Source organism: Dermochelys coriacea, chromosome 6 (assembly GCF_009764565.3).
Source record: "Dermochelys coriacea isolate rDerCor1 chromosome 6, rDerCor1.pri.v4, whole genome shotgun sequence".
NCBI classification, from domain to species: Eukaryota; Metazoa; Chordata; order Testudines; family Dermochelyidae; genus Dermochelys; species Dermochelys coriacea.
The window spans coordinates 64,274,127-64,295,160 of NC_050073.1; the positions used below are offsets into that span (position 1 = coordinate 64,274,127).

The window sequence follows — 21,034 nt, forward strand, 5'->3', positions numbered from 1 at the left end:
CTGGTTTGTGCATCAACAACACAATTAATAATTAAGGTTCAACTGTAGAATATTTACAGGAATGATGCATGAACCACATTTGGATTTTTGCTTTTGAAAACCATTTTTTACTTGTAAACTTAGCAAATTAAATGTGTAAAACATTGAAAAAGAATAAATATAGAAAATGCCATTTTTACAGATTCATTTTTGGAAAGAATAGAACTTTTATTTACAAAATTATAGCTAATTTAGCCATTTTAGACTTGATTCTGACCAACAGGGATGATGAATTGGTAGTGAATAGGAAGGTGGACAGCAATTTGGTGAAAGTGATCATGAAATGATAGATAGGAAAGAAGGAGCAAGAGTGGCAGAATAAGGACAATGGTGTTCAAAAAAGCATACTTTAAACAAACTCAGGAGAATTGGTAGGTAAGATCCCCTGGGAAGAAAATCTATGGGAAAAAGGTGTTCAGGAGAGCTGGCAGTTTCTAAAGGGTACAATATTAAAGGCACAACTGAAAACTATTCTGATGCGAAGGATGACAGGAAAAATAATAAGAGGCAAATATGGCTCCATCAGGAGCTCTTTAATGACCTGAAAACCAAAAAGGAATCCTACAAAAAGTGGAAACCTGGGCATAGTGCTAAGGAGGATTATAAAAGAACAGCACAAGCATGTAGGGACATAAATCAGAAAAGCTAAGGCACAAAATTTGTTACATGTAGCAAGGGACATGAAACGGACTAAGATGAAATTGTTTAAATACATTAGGAACAAGAGAAAGATGAAGAAAAGTGTAGGTCCTCTACTTAATGGGGAAGGAGAGCTTATAACTGATGACATCAAGAAGGTTGAGGTGTTTAATGCCTATTTTGCTTCAGTCTTCACTAGAAAGAGTTAATGGTGACCAGATACAATACAATTAATATTAGCAAAAAGGGGGAAGGAACACAAGTCAAAAGAGGGAAAGAACAGGTTAAAGAATATTTAGATAAGTTAGATGTATTCAAGTCTGCAGGGCCTCATGAAATACATCCTAGAGCACTTAAGGAACCAACTGAAGCAATCTTGGAACTGTTAGTAATTATCATTGAGGATGCAGGGAGGATACGAGGTCCGAGAACTGGAGAAACGCAAACACAGTACCTATTTTCAAATAGGGGTACAAAGGAGAAGCTGGGAATTATAGACCAGTCAGCCTAATTTTGTACATGGAAAGATACTGGAACAAATTATTTAACAGTCAATTTGTAAGCACCTAGAGGACAACAGGATTATAAGGAATAGCCAACAGATATTTGTCAAGAACAAATCATGACAAATCATCCCTAATTTCCTTCTTTGACAGGGTTACCAGCCTAGTGGATTGGGGGAAGGAAAACAGTAGATAATATATATCTTGATTTTAGTAAGACTTTTGAGACAGTCCCATGTGACATTCTTAAAAGCAAACTAGGGAAATGTGATCTAGATGAAATTACTATAAAGTGTGTGCAAAACTGATTGAAAGATTATACTCAGAGTAATTATCAATTGCTCGTTGTCAAACTAGGAGGGTGTATCTAGGGGGCCTTTGGAGGGGTCAGGCCTGCATCTGGTACTATTCAGTATTTTCACTAATGACTCGGATAATGGAGTGGAGAGTATGCTTATAAAATTTTGCAGATTACACCAAACTGGAAGGTGTTAGCACTATGGAGGACACAATTAGAATTCAAAATTATCTTGACAAATTGGAGACTTGGTCTGAAATCAACAAGATGAAATTCAATAAAGACAAGTGAAAAGTGCTACACTTAGAAAGGAAAAATCAAAATGCACAGCTACAAATGAGGAATAATTGGTTAGGTGGTAAAAGATAAAAAGGATCTGGAGGTTATAGTGGATCACAAATTGAAAATGAATCAACGATGTGATGTAGTTGCGAAACAGGTTAATATCATTCTAGAGTGTATTAACAGGAGTCTTGTATGCAAGACAAGAGGTAATTGTCCCGCTCTATTCAGCACAGATGAGGCCTCAGCTAGAGCACTGTGTCCAATTCTGGGCAGCACACTTCAGGAAAAATTTGAACAAATAAGAGACAGTCCAAAGGATAGCACAAAAATGATCAATGGTTTAGAAAACCTGACCTATGACAAAAAGTTAAAAATACTGGGCTTGTTTAGTTTTGAGAAAATATGATGCGGGAGGGAAGAACTGATAACAGGTCTTCAAACATATTAAGGACTGTTATAAAAAGAACTGTGATAAATTGTTCTCCATGCCCACTGAATATAGGACAAGCATCAAAGGAGATTTAGGTTAGATATCAGGAAAAACTTTCTGACTATAAAGAGTGGTTAAGCCCTGGGACAGGTGTCCAAGGGAGGTTGTAGAATTTCCATCACAGAAGGTTTGTATAAACAGGTTGGACAAACAGCTGTCAGGGATTGTCTAGGTTTACTTGGTCCTGCCTCAGCACAGGGGACTGAATTTGATGACTTCTCAAGGTCCCTGCCAACCTACGTTTCTGATTCTAGATTGACATTTTTGCTCTCTTTAAAGGAAACTGTAAAGCTTTAAAGAGCCTTTGATGCCCCCCAATGAAAACATTTTAAAAGTTTTACAGCAATAATTCTGCTGTACCAGCAGCACGAGCATATCCACTCACATGAGAGTTTGTTTTTGCTGAATTGGCATGAAGCTAGTGATCCTCCCCAATGTTAACCATTTAGAGTTTGCACATTCAGCAGGACAATACTAGCCAAACCTACTTACACTACTGAAAGCTCCGTACTAGGAATATGTCCCTGAAAGACACAGTACACAGAAGTATACCCCACTGCAATCAAAAATGCTTTGCAACACTTAGAAAACACCATGACTACAATTATTATCATACTGTTATAATCCTACATTTTCATTATGCAGACAAATAGCTATGGCTCTTTACCTTTCTGAGGTTATCGACTCTGTAACAGAGGAAGGGAATATTGTCCTATTATTGCTAAAAGAGCAAAACACACATGCTAGTTACAATTCTGTTGCTATATCGGTGTCTCTGCCTTCTCTCTCCGTTTTTAGTAGTATGAGATAAAAATCAGACATGGCAATGAAGAAAGGCCTGAGTACCATGCACAGGCTAGGACTGACCACCAACCAGCCTTAATACATTTACAGTTTGACAACGGTTTCTCTGAGGAGGAGGAGAGATAATGAAAATTCACAGCTGCTGCTTACATAATACAGGTATGGCAGAACATGGAGTGATTTTCCACTGGCCATGAGGCTAGTGATCTTGCGAATAATGGGATTTGCTTGGATTTGGGATTCAGATCTGTCACTCCGCATTCAGTGATGAAAACAGTTATATGAATCCAAAATGTTTCCCATTTACTTTCTGAACGTTTTACAGTCACCTCAAATTATCCTTGCTGGTTTGTGAAAATGATAAAGTGAAGTTAGAAATGAAGTGACAATAGCCAAACAAGAAAATAAAATGCTAACATATTTGGTAGCTGAATTTTCCAAACAGACAATTTAAAGTCCAATTAATATGTTCAAAATACATTTGAATAATTAACTAAAAATGAAGGTCATCTTATGTTACAAAAACAAATTAGCATATTCCGAGGTAAGTACAAGTGGTTGTTTCATTGGTCCACTGAAACACATCCTGATCCGGACACACCAGTAAGATTTCATCTTGTTTCATATATTCCAAATCTATATATTTCAAGCAGGGATCAGTTCCCTCTATTGCTTGCATCCTTTTTGTCCCAAATCCACATGCACGCATAAACAGTTCATGTAGCACTATGAGGAAATAAAATAATTTAACATCAGGACAGGCATGGGGTAAGCAGTTTAAATTCTGCAGAGCTGAGCATCTATCTCTAAAACAGAAACCCAGATAGACAAGACCACCATTTAGTGGTGTACAGCATGTCAAAAAGCAAGCTCATAATAAAGGACAGCGGTTTCCCTCTGTAGAATTGTACATACATACCCCAGATTTACCAAATACAATAAAAATATTAACAGTTCATCCTCCTCTAAGTAAACATTTAAAACTATTAAGAAGGTAGCCAAAAAAAAAAAGATACCAACCTTAACCTAAAGATAATAAATTACTGAGAAAATCTTCATATTGTAACAAAGCTGGAGTGTTTTTCATCTCATCTTTCTATCCACAAAGTTTGCATTAGGCATGCTAAATGAACCTGCTGTAGATCCACATTTTCTCCAGCCTGTTTTTCGTGAGCTTTCTGGAGTCCTATTGTGTAATTCCCCTCCCCTCTTCCCCAAACACTTCCAAGGCTGATGCAGAGGCTGGCAGCCTCTACAGCATAATGCAGTTTTCAGTAACTATGGCAGCGACAGCCCTGTAATGAAGCAGAGTGCTTCTTGCAATGTAACATTAAGGCTCAAAACAAGAAACTCAAGCAAAGAAGTATTACAAAAGAAAAAGAAAAAAAAATACTGTCCCTTAACACCAGTTTTACTGATTTAAAGATAGAAAAAACAGCACTCAAATCAGATAGTTTACCCCCTTCTTACTGCTGATCCAGATTCCAGTTAAATTTTTCTTTATTATATAAACCAAAAAAAAAAAAAATCAGCGCAGATTTTTTCCCCCCACTGTATATTTGCAAAGCAAAACAGGCTGGCAATAAAAGCAATTACAAGTCCGGGTTTCTAGCCCATCCACTGATTTGCATTTTTCTCTACTATATCCCCTCGCCAGCACATTTGTCCAATCAGAAGGCTCAGTTTCCACACCACACCATAGTCTCAGGGTGACACACGGCAAGTAGAGGATTACAGCAACTGCACAGGACACCCTAGGAAACTAGCTCTACACATCTGCTCACATCACAGAATTTAAAGCTTATGAGCTCTCACGGGAAAAGTGATAAAATGGCTCTGAACATTTTGTGTTACCTCCTTCCCTGATCTCTCAACACTCTGCAGGTTACACAATTATATGCGGAAAGAAAATGAATTAAAAACGGTAGAAGAGCCATATGTGATCTTTGAAAACAAGCACACAAAGGGAAATCCCTAAAGGCTGGAGAAGCGAAATCATCATCCTGCAAGACAGGCATTTAGTTCTTTGACAAGCTGGGTGCTTAAAGAAAAAAGTGTCTGCTGACTAGTGTGATTGTTCAATTGTCTTATGTTCTCCTCTTAAGAGCATGACCAACTCCTTCTACTGCCCAAGTATGCAGACACAACACCATCAGCCAGAAGTGACATACCAACAACACATCTGAGCATCTCTGTAAAACAGTCCTACCCCTCTGGCCAGCAACGAGACACACACACTGCCTCTGCAGAATAAATTTACAGTCCTTTCCCTAGTCCAGAATAAGACTCCTGTAAATCAAGACAACATATGCTCCATAGAGGACAATGGTGTGTCTGCAAAATTCCAGCTCAGCTGAAATTACACTCTATCTCAGCTTCCCCCTGTGATTTCAACTGAATATAGCATTCTTCAGTTCGTGTGTTGAAGTGCTATATAATGTTGCTGTGCACCGTTATTCAGCAGCTGTATCCCACCCCAGATGTGACAGTATTTCACAGGTGGATGAAGTGAGCCATTACATACTTCAGAAATATAAAGCTCAGATCTCTAAATGAGAGCCATTATTAGAATTTCAAAATATTATTATTTGAGAATATTAACAGGAAATTCTCCTTGTTCACCATATTTCAATGGATTAAGTATGTTAACATGAATTACAGTGTCTTCCAATATTTATAAATAAACCATTTGATTTTTTTATTCTTTTAAACTGGATGAAAAAACACCACACTGTTGTAATTTAAAAAAAGGAGGCGGGGGGCAGAAGAGGAGAAGGAAGAGAAAGAAGGAAGCTTGGATGTGTTATATAAAAGTGGATTATTTCTCCAAGAAACTAAAATGCATCTTCAGCTTATATTTCTGGGATGCTGCTTCTTTCGGTGTCTAGTTTTTTGTATTTTTTTGTTCAATGGGCCTGATTTTGATCTTAAAACACTTGGACTTCTTAAACAATTTATTCTATAATGCCATCCCTCATCATTAAAACAGAGCACAATTTATCCAGGAAATTTGGGATATATGGTGATTATTTGAATATCTGAGACCTCTAATGATGAAGCATAGGTTTTGTTTTAAATCCATTAATTCTGATATGCAGTATTTATGTAATTCATTATTCTGAAGCTAGTTTTTATTGGGATTTTAAAAACAGACTGACTTGCTTTCCAATGGGCCCTTTCTTAGTAAAAAGTAACATACTTTCTTTCTCTTTGAGTGAAATCCTGGCCCTACTGAAGTCAATAGTAAAACTCTCTCTCACTTCAGTGGCACTAGGATTTAACTTTTGTATCTATTGTATTGGTAGTTCAACCATTATTCACCTAATATGAGTAGATATTGTATCAAACTCTATACAGTTTGGAGATCCCTAGAACCACCAGACATAGGGCCCAATTCTACAAACATTAATCATATGATTAGTCTTTGCACATGCAAGTAGTCCCATACAAGTCAGTGGAACTACCTTTTGTGAGTAAGGAATACTTACAAGAATAAAGTTTGTTAAATTGGGCCTGGTACATAAAAGGACAAACACATCTGGCATTACATTTTAATTACCTGCTTTTGTCAGACTGAGTTAGAGCCTTAATATTATTTCACTGTGAATGTTTGTAGTTATTCTATTCTTATTAAGGGAACAAAAAGTATAGGCTTGACCTGGTTACACATAAAAGTCTACAATGAATTTATGAGAATTTATGTCAATTACCAAACTGACACTCATAAAAATATTACAATTAAAAGTGAAAATGGCATGATGTTCTTTATGTTTATTCCAAATGGGTGAAATTCAGCCCTGGGTAGAGAGCCAGCTTACACATCACTGAGTTCTGCTTGAGTCATGTTTAAGCCCTACTTGGTAGGTGCAAGGGTGCATAGGTGTGACTTTCACCCATCCATTTTTGACACTATTCAGTCCTATATCAGCTGGAATAATGTTGGGAGTTAGTCAACAATTGCTCCACAGCTCCTTCCAACTGCAGCATTTGACTTATAGCACTCTATCCCCTCAAAACTAGCATTTTCACACTTACAGTTTAACTGAAAAAAGAACCCTGAGATGAGATGAAGAAGCTTTGCAGGGTCATTTGCAATCCATTTGTTAAATTGCACTAACAATACTAAAAAAACCCACAACAATTGGTCAGCGCAGCTTTGAGGTTGGATCCATTAGAATGTTAGGTTTGTCTCACTTGGGACTTGAATTTAATAGCTTGGCAAGCCACTAAAGCAAAAAAGCACAAATGTGAAGTAAAAATAGCATCATGGCGGCAAACAATAGGGTCTCATCTGTACTTCGATTGCAAATTGCCGTTCTTACATCTCAGTGTGATGAAATCAAAGTAAAAACCCAATGCACTTGGATTATTGTGGTCCAAACTGCCTCCTCCCACAGCGGCCAATGGGGAAAGGAAGGGCTAGAAAGGTCAGAAAATCAACATGTTTTTGACATGATCCTAATAATTCTAACTTGTGATAGTCATAGCTAAGAAAGCCTAAAAAATTAAGCCATTAAACAATGTTATTGCTCTGAAAAATATGGTGCAATTCCCACATCTTAACAGGCTGAGGCAAGAATGGAGATGAAGACCTAATGATTAGAGGAAGGAGCTGACTGCATCTTTGCACCAGTATCAATTTCCCTGAGCCTCACATATCTGTAATTCCCAAAGTTTGCATGAGGATGGATACTCATTTGCAAAGATTGGAGACCTGTGCATGAAATCTCATGATGCAAGGTACTATCATATACTAACTTCAAGCTATTCTCTTACCTCATCATTTCAGCTGAATGTTTGCACTCCTCATGGCCTATATGCTTTTGACTGTGGGAAAATGAAGAAATATATTAGTCAGTACTGTATTTCAGATACACTTCTACTAGGTGACATTGATCTGCTCTGTAGAGAGGGCCTCTGCAACATCTACAGACCACTTCAGACCCATTTTAGCCCTGTATTATAGACCTTTGTGCTGACCCTCTTAGGGGGAAACATTTCAAATCACATGAGCAAATCCACTTATCTGGAATAAGAGACACACTTATCACTTAGTGCATGGGAAGAAAAAGAAAAACAATTTAGTTTAATTTTGTGGAAAGACTACAGAAAAGAAAAAAAAGATTGCTGGATTTCTTCAGGTAAAACACAGCTAAGAAAAACTACTCACACATTGTATCTTATCTCAGTAACAGTCATTAATAAAAATTCAAATAAGCAGGACACCAAGAAGTTTCATTTTCAAAGTAACGGTGTAAGATAATCATGGCAAAATGGAAAGCAACATTATACACTATAAAATAGCATATTCCCAGCCTAAAGGAATATGCTATCTATACATAATCTGGAAATCAATCAGAAATAGCCCTCAATCCTGTCTAGTTTATGAGGGCAACTCAAACACTCGCTAAAAAACAAGACAAAACAATGATGTACAATCCTAGATGCCTTGAGATGTGTGCAAGTATCTGATGCCCATCATTGAGAGCCTACAACAAAGTTTCTACCTCTTTTATATTCAAAACTGTGTAGTGAGTCTCTTGGCATCATGTAGATCATTAGCAAATGTCTTATTTGTAAATCTTTCCATTCTCGGGGGGGAAGGGAGGTTAAAGTGACATGACCTGGTATGATACATTGTACAAAACAAATAAATACCAAATATTGTTTTGTAAAGAAAGGTATCTCTGTATAAAATTAAAATAAATTAGCTTAGAAGGATCCTGAGAGAAGGAGAGCACACAGTACACACTTAGATCCAGTAATACAGAAAGAATGCACAAATACTGTATAAGGATGAATGCTTCATGTTCATATATATAAAAAGGCAAAACATTCCAAGAGAGTTTAAAGATGCTGAATTTTGCTATTCCACTAGAATAACTCTAGCAAAGAAATGGGTTGATGCTTGAGGTGAACTATGGAAGCAGCTATTGTTCTTTCCCCTACAATTCAATGACAACCAGTGGTGATTTGTATTTAAGCATGACAGCTGTCCAAGAAAAAGAAAATGGTTGCATTCAGTTTTATAAATACACCAAATTGCATCCTCTTTATAACTTAAATTACACACCAAAACTAGCTTAAAGGAACATTAAGGTTGCAAAGTTAAGCACTCAAAAATTAGGAAATGCCAGAATTAAGGTTGCCTGTGCAGCAGTAATTCAGCTCCCTTGTTTGTAATGCATTATGGTCTTTAATTTCACAATCACATACTATATTTTCCACAGCTTTATTCAGTGCACACGATAGACCTGCTCTGAGAATGAATCAAGGTTGTGTAGTAAAGGAGGCTGCGGTCTATAGAACCCCTTTGTTGCATAAGTTGGAAGGCATGCGAGGAAGAGAAAGGATAGTTTCATGGTTAAGGAAGTTGAATGCCCTGAGAATTGGATTCAATCCCTGCCTGTGCCACGGAGTTCCTATGTGATGCTGAACAAATCACTTAAGCCAAACTCTTCCCTGGTTATCACTAATTGCATGTTCCTCATTTTCTGGGTGCCTGAGTTGAGACCCTGCGGGGATCTGATTCGCTGAAGTGCTGAGAACTCACAGCAGCAACTAAAGTCAATGGGAGCTGTGATTTGAACATGTAATGTGCTAATTTTGGTAAGAATTTTGAAAAATCTGATCCTAGTCATCTCAAATTGGGCACCCAAAATCAGTGGGCTCTTTTGATCTTAATCTCTTTGGGCTAGACCCACAAAGGAATTTAGGAGCTACTAAGATTTCTGTTCAGTTGCTACCTCTCCCTGGAGGTGCCTAAATTCCCTAGAAGTCTAAACTTCTGGTGAAAATATGCCTACGTTTCTGGCTTTGGGCATGTGCAAAATCACTGAAGTCCTAACACAGCCAATCAGTTCAGCATCCTAGATCATGCCTAAACCCCTCAGGATTTTAGGACTTTGCCCACTTATCTCACCTGCAGGGCCCAATCCAGTAGCTGTTCTCAGAGCATGCATATCAGATTTGGCCTCATACAAAAGACTGTTGGGGGTGACCATACAGAGCATTTTTGGGGGACTGGCGGCGTGTGTGTTCCAGGATACCCAATAGCCCATGTTTAGGGCAGTCACCTGGAATGTAGGAGACCTGTTTTTAAATCCTTACTCTGCCTGTTTTGAAGTAAGAATTTTAACTTGGGTCTTTTATAGCCCAAGTGAGTGCCATGACCACCAGGGCATAGGGTAATCAGGGGTGGTTCTCTCAATCTCTCCTGTTGGAGCTGTTCCACTCATCATTATAATTTAAATCTAAATAAGTAAATAAAATATGATGGAACCAAGCATTCCACTTCTCTTTGAAATGAACCCGGGTTCCAGGGAAGTTACATTCTGGTGAATACTTGATTTAAACTTACCTTTCTTTTTCAAGTGGAGAAAAGATATAGGGAGGGGAAGGAGTGAAATCTCCATCCAAGTCCAGCCATTCCAAAGATCTGCTGCTCAATATGGGGGAGGCTTCACTAATCTATTAAAAAGCAAGGTGGGAGCAGGAGGAAGGAATATTAAAAACAACCTAGTAGGTTTCAACTTATTATTGCTGCTGTTAATATGTGCAGAATAGAGGTATGGTCCCTTGTCCCAACGACCTTACAGATGTCTAAGTCTGTTTGGAAATCTGAATAAACTATCTCCTGAATAATATCCTGCAGCAGCGAGTTCCCTTTTTACACACCATATAAAAAGTATTTTCTTTTATCAATTTTTAATTTCAGTCTATCTCTGATGCATGTAACAACATGTGCATGGATAATAATACTGGGACACTCAATATATTAATTCTATAATTTCACCAGCTAAGATTGCTTTTAGTGTATTTAATGCTGAACAGTGAGCTAACAGCATAAAGAGGATAACTCAGAACATTATTGATCATGGAAAGTTTTTAAATTGTCTTTCCACTTTAGTATTCTGCCTTAAGTTATATTGTTTCAACCCTAGCAAAGTCATGACTGGAAAACAAGGACATGTTAAAGGATTTAAGAGGATCTGCATTTTTTTTTGCTAAGCAACTCTGGAAACGGCACTGGTGTCCAGCCACAATGGTTTAGTGTTACTACAGACCACAAGAAGGAGGAAATGAGGCAAGTAAATAAGTAGATATGAAGAAACGTTATACATTTCATGTTTGCTTTTAAAATGAAATAAAGTTAGTCACCAATGAAGGAATTTAGGAAAGAAAAATATAAAGTCTCAAATCTTACCAATCTTCTTTGTCTTAAAATAGCAGCCTCTGCTGGGTGGTTGAACCTAAATTTATGAGCCTTGCCCAGGACAACAAGACCTCCTGTTTAAAAAAAAAAAAGAAACTATGGAGATAAAATTTATCAAACATCTGGAATTTGATGTATATCCATAGTACATACCATTTAAACTGCTCCTAGTAACATTTTGCTGACTGTTACTGCCAGCATTACTGTGCTTTTTAAAAAATCTTAAACCCTGGAGGTCAAGGGCAAATCCACTACTGGAAATTCCTTTTTATTCTGACTCCTCTATCTCAATGACAAGGAGCACATAAGAGAAAGTTTTCAAGTCCCAGTGCTCAGTAATTATGACACTCAAAAATCTTTAAAGTGAAAATGATACAAAAAGTGAGAAAAAAATCTAAAGTAGAAATTATTAAGTAAAAGAAAAAAATTCAAAGAAGAATTTATAAACGCCTCCACATAAAGACATATTTTAATCCCACAGGATCAGGATCTTGAAACTTTGAAGTAGAATTGAAAAAGTGTCAATAATAAGATAAAGACTTGTCCAGTAAGCTGAATAAGACTGTCTGCCGGTGGTGTGAAAGAAGAAGCATCTCCTAAAGCAGGAGCTCTGGGCAGCCAAGAAATGCGGTTTCCCAGTTTTCAGTGGTAGCCATGTTAGTCTGTAACAGCAAAAAAACAAAACAAAACAAAAAAACAAACAAAAAAACAACAGCCACGAGGAGTCCTTGTAGCACCTTAGAGACTAACAAATTTATTTGGGCATAAGCTTTCGTGGGCTAGAACCCACTTAGAATATCAGGGTTGGAAGGGACCTCAGGAGGTCATCTAGTCCAACCCCCTGCTCAAAGCAGGACCAATCCCCATCTAAATCATCCCAGCCAGGGCTTAAGATCAAGCCTGATCTTAAAAACCTCAAAAGGAAGGAGATTCCACCACCTCCCTAGGTAACCCATTCCAGTGCTTCACTACTCTCCTAGTGAAAAAGTTTTTCCTAATATACACCCTAAACCTCCCCCACTGCAACTTGAGACCATTACTCCTCGTTCTGCTATCTGCTGAGAACAGTCTACATCCATCCTCTTTGGAATCCCCTTTTAGATAGTTGAAAGCAGCTATCAAATCCCCCCTCATTCTTCTCTTCCGCAGACTAAACAATCCCAGTTCCCTCAGCCTCTCCTCATAAATCATGTGTTCCAGTCCCCTAATCATTTTCATTGCCCTCCGCTGGATGCTCTTCAATTTTTTCACATCCTTCTTGTAGTGTGGGGCCCAAAACTGGACACAGTACTCCAGATGAGGCCTCACCAATGTTGAACAGAGAGAAACACATCCCTTGCTCTGCTGGCAATGCCCCTACGTATACATCCCAAAATGCATTGGCCTTCTTGGCAACATCCAAGGTTGGATTCATTCATATCCAGCTTCTCGTCCACTTTAACCCCTAGGTTCTTTTCTGCAGAACTATTGCCTAGCCATTCGATCCCTAGTCTGTAGCAGTGCATGGGATTCTTCTGTCCCAAGTGAAGGACTCCGCACCTGTCCTTGTTGAACCTCATCAGATTTCTTTTGGCCCAATCCTCCAATTTGTCTAAGTCCCTCTGTATCCTATCCCTACCCTCCAGCGTATCTACCTCTCCTCCCAGTTTAGTGTCACCTGAAAACTTGCTGAGGGTGCAATCCACACCATGCTCCAGATCATTAATGAAGATATTGAACAAAACCCCAGCCCCAGGACTGACCCTTGGGGCACTCCGCTTAATACCGGCTGCCAACCACACATGGAGCCATTGACCACTATCCATTGAGCCCGACAATCTAGCCAGCTTTTTATTACCTTATAGTCCATTCATCCAGCCCATACGTCTTTAACTTGCTGGCAAGAATACTGTGGGAGACCGTGTCAAAAGCTTTGCTAAAGTCAAGGAACAACACGTCCACTGCTTTCCCCTCATCCACAGAGCCAGTTATCCCATCATAGAAGGCAATTAGATTAGTCAGGCATGAATTGGTGAATCCATGCTGACTGTTCCTGATCACTTTTCTCTCCTCTAAGTGCTGCAGAATTGATTCCTTGATGACTTGCTCCACGATTTTTCCAGGGACTGAGGTGAAGTTGACTGGCCTGTAGTTCCCCAGATCCTCCTCATTCCCTTTTTTAAAGATGGGCACTACATTAGCCCTTTTCCAGTCATCTGGGACCTCACCCGATCGCCATGAGTTTTCAAAGATAATGGCCAATGACTCTGCTAAAGGAGTTGGTGGATGTGATTGCACTCTCGGATGCAGCGCATCCAGCCCCATGGACTTGTGCTAATCCAGCTTTTCTCAATAGTTGCAAACCACTTCTTTCTCTACAGAGGGCTGGTCATATCCTCCCCATGCTATGCTGCCCAGTGCAGTAGTCTGGGAGCTGACCTTGTTCGTGAAGACAGAGGCAAAAAAAGCATTGAGTACATTAGCTTTTTCCACATCCTCTGTCACTAGGTTGCCTCCCTCATTCAGTAAGGGGCCCACACTTTCCTTGACTTTCTTCTTGTTGCTAACATTCCTGAAGAAACCCTTCTTGTTACTCTTAACATCTCTTGCTAGCTGCAACTCCAGGTGTGATTTGGCCTTACTGATTTCACTCCTGCATGCCTGAGCAATATTTTTATTCTCCTCCCTGGTCATTTGTCCAGTCTTCCACTTCTTGTAAGCTTCTTTTTTGTGTTTAAGATCAGCAAGAATTTCACTGTTAACCAAGCTGCTCGCTTGCCATATTTACTATTCTTTCTACACATCAGGATGTTTTGTCCCTGTAACCTCAATAAGGATACTTTAAAATACAGCCAGCTCTCCTGGACTACTTTCCCCTCATGTTATTCTCCCAGGGGATCCTGCCCATCATTTCCCTGAGGGTGTCAAAATCTCCTTTTCTGAAGTCCAGGGTCCGTATTCTGCTGCTCTCCTTTCTTCCCTGCGTCAGGATCCTGAACTCAACCATCTCATGGTCGCTGCCTCCCAGGTTCCCATCCACTTTTGCTTCCCCTACTAATTCTTCCCAGCAGGTCAAGAAGAGCTCTGCCCCTAGTTGGTTCCTCCAGCACTTGCACCAGGAAATCGTCCCCTACACTTTTCAAAAACTTCCTGGATTGTCTGTGCACCGCTGTATTGCTCTCCCAGCAGATATCAGGGTGATTGAAGTCTCCCATGAGAACCAGGGCCTGCGATCTAGTGACTTCCATTAGTTGCCAGAAGAAAGCCTCGTCCACCTCATCCCCCTGGTCCGGCGGTCTATAGTAGACTTCCACCATGACATCACCCTTGTTACTCACACTTCTAAACTTAATCCAGAGACACTCAGGTTTTTCTGCAGTTTCATACCAGAGCTCTGAGTAGTCATACTGCTCTCTTACATACAGTGCTACTCCCCCACCTTTTCTGCCCTGCCTGTCCTTCCTGATCAGTTCATATCCATCCATGACAGTACTGAAGTCACGTGAGTTATCTCACCAAGTCTCCGTTATTCCAATCATATCATAATTCCTTGACTGTGCCAGGACTTCCAGTTCTCCCTGCTTGTTTCCCAGATGTATGAAGTAAAAGATACAAGAGCAGGTAAAAATACATGAAAGGATGTGGGTTGCTTTACCAAGTGTTAGGTCAGTCTAACAAGATAAATCAATTAACAGCAGGAAACCGAAGGAGGAGAAATAACTTTTGAAGTGGTAAGAGAGTGGTCCATTACGGACAGTTGACAAGAAGGTGTAGTAACAGTAGGGAGAAATTAGTATTGGGGAAATTAAGTTTCGATTTTGTAATGACCCAATCACTCCCAGTCTATTCAGGCCTAATCTGATGGTATCTAGTTTGCAAACTAATTCCAGTTCTACAGCTTCACGTTGGTGTCTGTTTTTGAAGTTTTTTTTGTTGAAGAATTGCCACTTTGAGGTCTGTTATTGAGTGACCAGAGAGATTGAAGTGTTCTCCTACTGATTTTTGAATGTTATGATTCCTGATGTCAGATTTGTGTCCATATATTCTTTTGCATAAAGACTGTCCGGGTTGGCCAACGTATATGGCAGAGGGGCATTGCTGGCATATGTCACATTGGTAGATGTGCAGGTGAATGAGCCCCGGATGGTGTAGCTGATGTGGTTAGGTCCTATGATGGTGTCCCCTGAATAGATATGTGAACAGAGTTGGCAACGGGCTTTGTAGCAGGGTTTGATCCCTGGGTTGGTATTTTTGTTGTGTGGTGGGTAGTTGGTGGTATTTGCTTCAGGTTGGGGGGCTGTCTGTAAGCAAGGACTGGCCTGTCTCCCAAGGTCTGTGAGAGTGAGGGGTTGTCCTTCAGGATAGGTTGTAGATGCTTGATGATGCACTGGAGAGGTTTTATTTGGGGGCTGTAGGTGATAGCTAGTGGCGTTCTGTTACTTTCTTTGTTGGGCCTGTCTTGTAGCAGGTGACTTCTTGGTACCCTTCTGGCTCTGTCAGTCCGTTTCTTCACTTCACCAGGTTTCCCAGCGTTTGCTTTTGAAACCACAATAAGGGCCTATTCCACTGACATCAATAGAGTTTGTTAGATGCTTTTGTAAACCCTGCCTTAAATCTCTAACCCTAACTTTGAATTCAGAGACACTCCCCTGTACTCCGTACCTCAACATCTACAATTTTGACAAAAATCTGATTCCAATGAGAAATGAAGTCCAAGGTCAACCATTTTAGTACAGTCCACAGAAAGCCAAGCCCTTATGCCATTTGCAGTGGACATGTTAGAGGGGTTCTACCTAACCTATTACCTTACTGGTCAGGAGCAATCCTGAATAAGCCTTCCATTTTCAGAGAACTAAGAATTACTGCAGTTAAAATTAATCTCAACATTACCATAATGGTTTCATTTTAACACAAGATGTATGCCCATCCATTTAGTAGACGTGTATGACTTCAGTAGATCCTAGTTTCTGAACTCAGAGGGTTATTGGATCATATTGTTCCATCCGAAGGAAGTGAAGGACTGCTGAGCAATAGATTTACAGCATTTACTCTCAGTATTTTACTGTATTCACCTGCTGATAGCTGTATCATTAGCATCAACGCCACAAAAAGGAACTGCAAGACTCACCTTGTGACAGACGACAAGCACTAGTGACTTCCTGTCCATTTACAGTACAATATGCTCCTTGGACTGGCCGCAGTGTCACAATCCCACACTTGTTGTCTATAATACAATGGTTCCTCTCAATCCATTCACCCTGCAGAACTACAAATTGTAAGTCCTTTTTACTTGATCATTTTATTTTAAACTCTTTTCAACCATTGCTTTAGAACAAAAGCTTCCAGCGCAGGTAAGTATACTAACTACACAGTACTATGGTCAAAGAACAATCCTATGCACCATATGGGAACCTAAATGTCTCCTCTCTGATTACTAGTTCAGGATCAGTTTTTGGAAAAGTTTACTCGTCTGAAAGTATTTGAACTGTTCTTCCAAAATGTTTCTATCCCTAGCAAGTTGTAAACTATCAGGACCTGTAATCATGCTATATTTTCTATTTTAACTGTGACATTATTTTAATAGCTGATATTTCACTAACTACTAGAGCTAGAGCATGATAATTTAATCAAAAGGGGGGAGGAGGGAGAGATGAAAACTAAGTAATTTTAAGATCGAACATCCATAACCCAACATAGCTGGAAAGAAACACATTGAACCACAGGAAAGCCAATTTGCTAGTTTCTTTCTTTACAGCTTTTTTATTTGGGGCTGGGGAAGGGGGAGGCACTGATACAGGAATGAATACAGCAAGTACTGGGTTTTGAACCACAATAATTTTCAATCCCTAATGTAAATTTACCCTACTTGGGAAAAACTTAAGTAGATTCTCAATTACTTTCACGGTGTTTCTTGACCCAATAAATAGCAGCAAAAATTAACTCTAGCACTTTATTATATAGCAAACCTACAAGTAGTTATTCTCTTCTCAACTTCTCACATGGAGACAGCTGGTAAAGAAAAATGACTATTAGAATATTATGCTAGACAATCAAAAGCACCTGGGTTGACAGAATGCTATATAAAATCCTATGTAATCTCAGTCTCTTACCAATATCCTGCTCCTGGTCTGAATCACATCTTCCAATTTTGGTTGTTCCTTCCTAAAAGAGGGAAATAACTATTGTAAATTAGGTAAATTAAAAGTAATCTATTGAAAATGAAAAATGCATATAAGTTCTCATGAATTCTGCCACAGTAACTTGGTAAATATTTCCGACAAGTTATCCTTGCCTGGGTCGATTAGAGCAGACTGTAGCTATTAGTTGTAATGTGTATGGAGTCTTAACCTTCAACTGCCCTCAGTTTTGTAATTGCTACAAATCACACTTAGTGCTTCCTCTGTTGTTACTTAAGCAGATGCTGCAACCAGCTGGATAATTTAAGTTGCTTGAGCTAGATGTTTTGCTTGCATGGCTACTCTCATGCACAATTACTGTATTTAAACACATACACTGGTATCTGAGTTTTTCAAACAGGGTACTCAGATGCCCAATGACCCAATCTGAGTGAGTAATTATGGTAATTGTATGAACAAATAGCTGCGTGCGCAAAATGAGAAGCCAATTTTGAAAACATAGCCTAGAATGTAAATCTTCAAGGAGCAGCAGTTTACAGACAGACAGACAGGAACATAATCCCAACACTTGAAGTATGGATGCAGTAAACTCACTACAATCAGAGAGTAATTGGTGTATGTAAATTTTCCATGGATGAATGAGTTTTAATATTTTTGTTGATTAGTAAAGTTTAGGTGTCCCTATATATATATATATATATATAGTAAGATGACAAGGTTACTTAGAGGGTAATAATGAATGACGTATAATCATGAGCATGTCTTGCTAGTTTCTCAGCATCTGACGAGGAGGAGTGATTGTCATTCTCACCCCAGGGAGCTGGGGTAGGGTTGCCATCTGTCTAGTTTTTCTAGGATCTTCCCTTTTTTGTGGTAGCTGTCCCAGGAAATCTGTAAGGAAGCTCAGTACATACTGCCGGCCGTCCAATTTTATAGGCTCAGGATCATCCTGGTTGCCCTAGTTTTTATATCTCTGAGGTGACAACCCTAGGTTGGGGTCCCTGTACACAGGGGTTGGGTAACAACTCCAAACTGCCAACCCAGCACAACCTTCTGTTTGGGTGGCTGAGAGGGGGTGAAGCTCATACACAAAGGCCTCTGATGAGAGGTTGAAGGCTTTCCCCTCAGGGAGAAAAGGGGTTTAAAAAGCAACCTCCTAAGCGATCAAAAGGCGCTAGTGAAGAGGAGTAGCAAACAGTAGTTTTGCGAGGGAGTTGAGAGAGGCATTCCTTCGAGGTCCAGCTCTCAAGCAGAGAAAGTCCCGCAACAAAATGAGACAGCACAAGACAAAGTAAGCTACCAAGGTAAGGAGAGTTTGGCTACAGTGAGAGTTCAGCAGCAGGGAGAGGAGACCAAGGGATTATAACCTAGCTATTAGAACAGTGGTTCCCAAATTGGGGTTCATGAACCCCTGGAGGTTGGCAGAACATTACAGGGGGTTCCTCAAAGATTTCACTAGTGGAGGCCAGAGGACCCCAGACATTGGAGGCAGCAGACGGGACCTGGTTGAAGGGCAGACAGCCCAAGCCCCACGGAGAGCGGGGCCGAGCAGTTGGGGCTGGCAGCCCAAGCCCTGCCCCCGTCAGCAGGGGAGCCGGCTGCCCGAACCTCAGCGCTCCACGCAGGGCTGACAGCCCGAGCTCCAGGGAGAGCGGGGCCGGGCAGTTGGGGCTGGCAGCCCGAGCCCTGCCCCCGTAAGCAGGGGTGCCGGTAGCCCGAATCCCAGTGTTCTGAGCGGGACTAGCAGCCCGAGCCCCAGGGAGAGCGAGGCTGGGCAGTTGGGGCTGGCAGCCCAAGCCCCGGCGGTCAGCAGGACCTGCAGCCCAAGCTCAGTGGAGCTCAGTTGACCAGAGCAGTCAACGGGATCCAGCAGCAGCAGCCCCACAGAGTGCGGAGGAAATTTAAACTTAAATCCCTGGAAATATTCCTTTTTAGGAGGGGGTTCATGAGATTTCACAATTTAGTGAAAGGGGTTCGTGGGCTGTTAAAGTTTGGGAAGCACTGTATTGGAAGAATATCAGAAAAGCCCCCTAGAAAAGAGAAGGGGATGAGGGGGAGAAAACCCAATACACCTAACAAACATACTCTAAACTTAGGCCAATAAACCAACTCCTCCCCACCAATCAAAAATAACCAATTTAAAAAAAGATGCAAGATTAAGAATAGTGCAGGAAGAAATTCAGCTGCAGAGTGGGAACTATCCAGTTTATTACACTGAATGCAGCATGTGAGATTACCTGCCTTGGGCAGGTGGTGTATGTGTGCATATGGTGGAAGCAGCTCATGGCCATCAGAGAGAGAGTTTGGGCTCTTGAAGCCAGAGCAGCTGAAATGCAGGAGCTAAGGGAGACAGAGAGGTATGCAGAGAAGACTTTCAGGGACACAACAGAGCAGTTCCACCCCCAGTCTGACAGCCTCTGTGTTGTTCAGAAGGATGAAAGTCTCAAGGAAGGAGAACATCAAGCTGGAGCAGAGAAAAAAAAAACAAAACTATTCAATATTTGGGATCCTCCTTCCAGACGATATCATGGTTTCCTCTTTTACTGAGGAGATCCCCTCCAGGGGGAGAGAACCCCAGTTACTAGGAAGAGCAAAGTAATAGTAACAAAGGATTTGATTGTTAGAAATGTTGATAGCTGGGATAGTGATGATCAGGAGAACCACATGGTAAATTGCCTGCTGGGTGCAAAGGTTGTGGCTCTCACAAGACATCTGCAGTGCTGGGGAGGAGCCAGTGGTTCCATGTGGGTACCAATGATATAGGCAAAGATAGGAGAGAGGTTATGGAGGCCAAATGTAGGCTGCCAATTAAGACACTAAAGTCCAGGACCTCCACAGTACCATTCTCTGAAAAGCTTCCAGTTCTGTGCACCAGGCCCGAAAGACTGGCAGAACTGCAGGGTCTCAGTGTGTGGATAAACCGATGGTGTAAGGAAGACTGTTTTAGGTTTATTAGGAACTAGAGAACCTTTTGGAAAAGAAAGAGCACAGGAGGGACAGGCTCCACTTAAACCAAAATGAAACCAGATTGCTGGCGTGTACAATTAAAAAGTTGTAGAGGATTTTTTAAAAACTAAGAGACAGGGGAAAGCCAGCCAGGCAGAGATGTCCCTTAGGGATGAGTTTATTAAAGGGAGAACTGTATATCCTAGTAAAGATGATAGGAAAGAAGTTGTTAATGTACAGATAGGAGCTAGTGAGCAGTAAGAGAGAGTATATAAAAATGTTAAAGTCTAAATACTAAGATGGGTGAACTAGAATGCCTGGCATTAAATGAGGATATTGATATAATAGGAATCACAGAAACCTGGGGAAATGAGGATAATCAGCTAGACACGGTAATACAAGGGTACAAAATACACAGGAATGAGAGTAGGTTGCGCTGGTGGGGGTGTGACACTATATGTGAAAGAAAGCATAGAATCAAATAAAGTAAAAATCTTAAATGAATCAAACAACCACAGAATCACTATGGACAGAAATTCCATGCTTGAAGAAGAATAAGAATACAGTAGTAGGAATATTCTACCGATCGCCTGACCAATATGGTGACAGTGCTTATGAAATCACTCAGTGATATTGGACAGGCTACAAAAGCAAAAAACACAATAATCATAGTGGATTTCAACTATTCTCATATTGACC

General features: G+C 40.3%; 1 protein-coding gene and 1 long non-coding RNA gene across 8 annotated transcripts in view; one reads left to right on the plus strand and one right to left on the minus strand.

Annotated features, from left to right (window-relative positions):
- STARD9 (StAR related lipid transfer domain containing 9) overlaps nt 1-21,034 on the minus strand; it is a 184,268-nt gene that overhangs the window by 43,185 nt on the left and 120,049 nt on the right. For 6 of the 7 annotated variants that reach the window (XR_006282342.1, XR_006282341.1, XR_006282340.1 and 3 more), the window contains exons 17-21: nt 17,363-17,414; nt 16,381-16,518; nt 11,265-11,347; nt 10,419-10,528; nt 7,835-7,885 (exon numbers count right to left, since the gene is read on the minus strand). Coding sequence is in view for 4 of the 7 variants with exons in the window: in XM_043517537.1 (XP_043373472.1) it covers nt 7,835-7,885; nt 10,419-10,528; nt 11,265-11,347; nt 16,381-16,518; nt 17,363-17,414 (434 nt within the window). In the remaining 3 variants the exon portion in view is untranslated. The remainder of the gene's footprint in view (nt 1-7,834; nt 7,886-10,418; nt 10,529-11,264; nt 11,348-16,380; nt 16,519-17,362; nt 17,415-21,034) is intronic. The other variant, XM_043517535.1, reaches the window with a different exon arrangement.
- LOC122460822 lies at nt 2,682-5,769 on the plus strand. The gene is made up of 2 exons (XR_006282347.1): nt 2,682-3,217; nt 4,943-5,769. It is a non-coding gene; the product is annotated as an uncharacterized LOC122460822 (long non-coding RNA).